Source organism: Morone saxatilis, unplaced genomic scaffold (genome assembly GCF_004916995.1).
Source record: "Morone saxatilis isolate NCDOM2014 unplaced genomic scaffold, NCSU_SB_2.0 Contig5, whole genome shotgun sequence".
NCBI lineage: Eukaryota > Metazoa > Chordata > Actinopteri > Moronidae > Morone > Morone saxatilis.
In genome coordinates, this window is record NW_023340095.1 from 15,754,465 (window position 1) to 15,760,676 (window position 6,212).

At 40.7% G+C, this 6,212-nt stretch overlaps 1 protein-coding gene across 2 annotated transcripts in view; it reads right to left on the reverse strand.

Moving 5' to 3' along the window:
* Window positions 1–908: 908 nt before the first annotated feature.
* Window positions 909–6,212, reverse strand: part of slc5a3b (solute carrier family 5 member 3b) — a 6,933-nt gene continuing 1,629 nt past the window's right edge. For both annotated transcript variants that reach the window (XM_035677106.1, XM_035677107.1), the window contains exon 2: window positions 909–5,391. In XM_035677106.1, coding sequence (XP_035532999.1) covers window positions 2,982–5,120 — 2,139 coding nt within the window. In that variant the 5' untranslated portion in view covers window positions 5,121–5,391 and the 3' untranslated portion in view covers window positions 909–2,981. The remainder of the gene's footprint in view (window positions 5,392–6,212) is intronic.

Genomic DNA, 6,212 nt, shown 5'->3' on the forward strand with positions numbered 1-6,212 from the left:
CAGTGGAGTGCTACATTTTAACTTTGCTGCAATGGGGGAGTCATAGGACATCAGTGATATGAGTCATTGTCTAAATAAGAATACATCTCATGGTCTCTTATTGCCATCATCTGACTAAAAGAGATTAATTCAACAGTGTGGACTGTGTCACTCTTAAAAACAGTGTGTCAGCACATTACCTAACCATAGGGACCCTTATAATATTGCTTAGTTTTGCATTTTGTATGTTGGCACCTGTGCTTCCTAACAAGTAAGATTACATTTTAAAGTCTGTTTTCACAAGTTATCCTTTAATTCACTCTTAATTATTGAAAGTTACAGGTTTGGTCAACATGGATGTATGGAGCTAAACCGGTAAGAAGTGGAGATTTGTAAGCCATTGATCCTGGCTTTTTGATTGGTTCAGTCTTGTGTAAAGAAGCATGGAATCACCGAATCCTCTTCTGGCTCTGAGCAGATTAATAAAGGCCTTGCTGAGGTTTATGTAATCCTGGTCAACAAAAACAGAAAGCCCCAAAATATAAAGGAAACCCTGAATGGCAATTTTGTTTCAACCAAAGCCCAGTATGAACTCCTTCATACCACCTCAGAGTTTTGAACTATTCGCCACATGCAGAAACAAGTTACAAAATATTACTGACAAATAATAGTTATTCGGTGAGTCCACAGCTATTCTCATCTGAATTATCATCATTTGGCAAATTTATTATAACAGATATTTAGACTTCTTATAACTTGGAAAGAGCTGATGATCACATAACCAATAAACAATGTTTCTAGTGTTGTTGTGTTCTTTAATACACCACAAGCCAATAAATGTCACTTTATTTCAAATGGATGTTAATGTTGAGCCAAACTGACTTTAGTTATGTTGCCAGTGTGACAAGAAAGTATATTCACCAACCCCTCCTTTTATTTTATATAACATAAATAATGAGTACACATTTGTCTTTAGTCTTCACAGAAACTTTATTTTCAGTGTCTAAAAATAAAATCCATAAAAATAACAATGTATATTCTCTCAGAAAAAAGTTCTTAAAGCTCCTCCCATAGAGCAATCATCACTTTATCAAACCTCCATGTTATGCATCACCTGTGCCTGACATTAGTAAGGATTTGCCTGTCAAACACAAGTTCAACAAATTCCAAAATACATAGAAACATAAAGTTGTTCTTTATGTTTTAGGATTCTAGGGGGTAAGGGTGTTGGAACTAAACTTTGGAAATGATGACAATCTATGAATGCCAGCAACTTAATGGACCTCGTTGAATTACCTATGATAATGTTATGAATATAGGTCATGCAGTTATATACTAATCCTGCAACAAACATCTGAAATGTCACTTCTGCTTTGCATTGTCATCCTCTGATAGGTGATAGGCTGATAGGCAGCTAACTGAAAATGTACTACATGACAAAGCTTTTTTATCAAATGGCTTTAAACAAATGCGGTATTCACTGTACACAATTTTCAGAACTCTTTATTTTTTGTCTTCTTTGACTTTTTTTTCACTTTAGCATTGCACACTAAGACACATTTGGTAAAGAGGCGTATAAAAGGTGCACTTGAAACAAGATTAAATGACATTTCAGCACTGCAGTGCACTAAATTTACGTTGACAGACAGTAGATACACAAGAGAGCCTATTGAAGAAATGTATATAGTGTGGGTGATTCAATGGACCCTGAATGATATGGTACACATGTTAAAATAGAGTCAACACACTTTTCAACAAACATAAAATGAGATACGCATAAAATATATATAGTGATAGAGAATGATGAGCACTGGTACTTGTGGCTTTTTCGTTATGATACAATAGTAGGCTGCATGACAATTTTAAAGCGTTACACAGAATACAGCCACAAAAAAATCAACATCAAACAAAAACAGTAGTAGAAAACATAAAATAGAAAGTCCCTTACAGTGACACACACACACACACACATTGAAAAGCCAATCAAAATGAATAAGTGCTATACTACGTTTGGCTATTTCTTCTTTTAGGATGAAAACATTATTTAAAGGATAACAATTTGTAATCTTGTGCTTGTCTTTATTTCTTGTGCTGCAGAACACGTACATATTCTAAAGACCAGGTATTTACTGCAAGCTTGACCTCCAGTAGGCTAAATCAAACCAGTGATTATGAAAATCACCATAAACAAACTGGTCACATACAACAGCAGCAGAGAAGTAATGATTCTTAGCACTTACTATTAACTCTTGTTTTACAAACTTCATAATGGTCCCCTTAAAAAATGTAAAGTGGGATATTATTTCTACCTATTCACTCCAGCGAAAAAAAAAAAAAAAAAATACATTATAAAGTATTTTGCTAACAATCTTGAAATGACTGTCAAGGGCACAATACAAATTTAACAGTAATCACATACTTGACGTTCTACTGATATAATGCAGTAATAATATTGCGTTTAGCGGCAGAAACTTGTCATGGTCTATAACCTAAAGACCAGCATTTTTTTGAGTTACTGCAGACATACGTATGCTACACTAGCAACTAAGCCTACAGTCACTGTCAACAATAGTGGGGGGGGGGGCTTAAATCACAGAATACACTTGTTTTTCACCATACAAAAAATAAAGACAAGTGCATATATGAAGGCAAATAATAAATTCATTTTGAGTACAACAATTCTGAAAATCCCAGTAGATATTCTGAATGCAGGATTAACAATAAGCGCTGTACAAAATAGACCCACCAGTGCCAAGTAAGATTCATAGTCATAAAGGAGTACAGTTTTTCTCATATGGAGAAGCTTCAATCATTTAAAAATGATTAGATTATGCTTAGATCCCTGTTAGAGAGCTACAAAAGACAACTGTAAATATTACAGACAGCTTCTCAAATCTCGGAAGATTTAAATGTTCGTTTGTAACAGCGCCAACCCCGCCCCCATGTAACTTACTTACTAAAAGCCCCCAGACCTGTCCCCATTAGTTCAGTGCAGGGTTTGACTACAGTGAGAAATAAACAAACATGAAGATGCCCACAGAGCAGACGAATAGCAGACCCAAGTTGAGAAGAAGTTTAACCCTAGGTGGCTCATACAGCATCTCAGCAATCGCTCTTGACTCATCCTCCTTCGATACTTTTTGCTGAGTGCTCTGTCCTTGCTCCTTACATCCAAAAATACATTCCAGTACACGAATACACCTGCTAGTCTCCCCATTACCGTGGCAGCCTTCCTCTGCTCTGATCATCTCCATCCTTCCATTACCAAAGCGTTCTGCAGGGGTCGAGCAGGAGGATGTTTCCGTACTAGGGGTTGCCGGGTCATGGTCAGTGGATGGGACCAGGAGTTTGACATCCGCCCCATCCAAACACCTCTCCTTTTTGACATCCAGGGGCATTTCTTTATGGTGGCTGCCATCGCCATTACTGTGGCTCTTCTCAGTCAGCTTGTACGTTTCCTCTCTGTCCTTCACAGGAATCTTTTCAATGCTGCGCAGCCCCCAGAAGGTAGTGGTGCGAACTTGCTCTTCGTCTGGTGGAGAGGTGCAGAGGCTGACCACCACCGCCACCAATCCCGAAATCCAGAAGAGCCCAGCCGCAAAATACATGTAGTGGACCTTAACAATAAAGGCAGGCCTGTTATCTGGCTGGTCACAGCGAGGCTGACGGTAAATAAAAGCTAGGATCAGTCTTATGGTACCGAGTGTGAAACCTGTCATGCCACCCCAAAAGGCACCTCTCTCATTACACCGTCTCCAGAACACACCTAGCAGGAAGAGGGCAGCGATTGGTGGAGTGAGATAGCCAGCAACTTCCTGGATGTAGAGGTACGTCTGTCCACCTTGCATTTCAATAATGACAGGGACCCAGGCAATGCTGATTGCCACCATGAACAGAACAAACATGCGTCCCACAATCAGCAGCTCGCGCTGGGACCCCTTCCCTCGAAAGGTTTGGTAGATGTCCAGTGTGAAGATGGTGCTTGCACTATTGAAGATTGAGTCAAGATCACTCATCAGGGCAGCAATCATCACTGCCATCATCAGACCCCTGAGTCCCACAGGCATGACTGCCATGACTAGCCGTGGGTATGCAATGTTTGAGCAGCCAGCCTGAGAACCGCACACAGCCATGCAGTGCTCCGGCCCGATGCAGGCGATCTCATCTGCAAACAAAATGCGGGAGATCATTCCCGGAATGACTATTAGAAACATGGGTAGGATCTTGAGAAGTCCAGCCATGAGTGTAGAGCCCTTAGCATGAACAATGTTCTTAGCTGCTAGCACTCTCTGAACAATGACCTGGTCTGCACACCAGTACCAAATAGATGCAGGGGTCTGGCCAAGAATGAAGCCTGGCCATGGGATGTCTTCATCTAGGGGACCGTGAAGGATGCGTAGCGAGTCTGGTTTAGGCTCAATGCGGCAGGAAGGAGAATAAGTGAAGTTTCCAGTGGCCATTATAGCAGAAACATTGGGAACTGCCTGCATGTACTTAGTTCTGACCCCCTCTATCCCACCAACTTTGATTAGGCTGATGGTGGTTAAAGTTAGGGCTCCACCAATCATCAACACTGCCTGAAGTGCATCCGTGTACATTACTGCCACCAATCCACCCGTGACAGTGAGCAGTGCAGTCATACTGATGAGCAGGCCGATAGACAAATAAAGGTTCCACCCCAGGGACTCCTGTATAAAGAGAGCTCCAGCATACAAGTCCACAGACAGCTTGGTAAAAATGTAAAGCAACACAGACAACATAGCAAAGTAAACCTTTAGCCTGTTGCCGCCGTAGCGTTTCGACAGGTACTCGGGCATGGTGTAGACCCCCGAGTGGATATACACAGGGATAAAGACCCAGCCAAGCAGCTGCAGAAGTAAAAGTGCATTAAACTCCCATGCTCCAACAGCATAGCCACTTGCTGCTCCTGACCCAGCCAGGCCTATGAAATGTTCGCTGCCAATGTTGCTGACGAAGAGTGATGCGCCTATCACCATCCACGTCATAGAGCGTCCAGCCAGGAAGTAGCCACTCACAGTGTTGCGATTGGCTTTCCACATGGCAAAACACCCGATGACCAGCACCAGGACAAAATACAGCGCTACCACAGCTATGTCCGCCGTTTCCATTCCAGGACCCATTTTTAGAGATTACTTTTTTTTTTCAAATCTCAAAGCTCTCTGAAATCCTCGCAAAAAGGGAAATAGTCAAAGTTATGGATTTAGTTATTAAAAGGAGCAATGGAAATGCTCTGCTTTGATTTGCTGTCTGGATGGAAGCTGTAGTATCCACCGTCAGGTCAAATTCACTAGGTGTGCTTCGGAGGGGGTTATCCACCGGCACTGAGGTCGTTCTAGTTTTTAAGGAGGATGTTGTAGGCCTCTGGTCTAGAAAAGCCTAGAGTTAACATTCCTGCAAGACAGCAAAGACAAAGAAAAACACCTCATTAGAGCTTTAGTTTGAGATAGAAAAATAACGAACAAAATACTTGAAAGTTTACAACAGCCTCTCTGAAAACAGGATAGAAACGCAAAGAGGTTTACATATTACTGGAGTCAAACTGAACATCACATCATAGTATACAACATAAAATGATCAAAATCACAGATGAAAAGAATGGTCAAATATGGCACAGCACTCTATAAACCACATGAAGATTAAAAAAAAAAAGAGTTAATTTGGGTTTGTAACTGCAGTATTTTTCCAACGCCAGTCCTTGGGGTTTAACCTACGTATGACTTTCCTCCTTAATCTTTTTAACACAAAGGACTCGAGCCATGCAACTTCAAAGAAAGCTTAATAACATTATGTAAGAAATCAAGTCAAGTCGTGTCAAGAAGGAACAAAAACATATATCCAAAGACTGTTATTTCACATCACTTATGCTAAAGACAAATCTGTGAACCTTTAACAAAACGTTAGCGTTCTTAGTACAGGGACACACCGGGACATTACTTCATCACACAAAGTTAGCACCAATTAAAAATGTAATTTTTAAATTATCCCACACCAGACCATAATCCATGCACCCATGTTACATTCACCAATGAAATGGAAAAACCCAAGTTACCTCAGGATACAGCAGAAGTCAGATCACAAACTTAATGAGTTCTATGATATATGTGTATGAGAATGAGAGATGGATCAAACTGAATCCCTATGTCAGCGAAAAGTATTATGCATGATGATGTGTGAGAACATCTGGTCTCTTTCTCTCTCACTTTCTCTCTCTC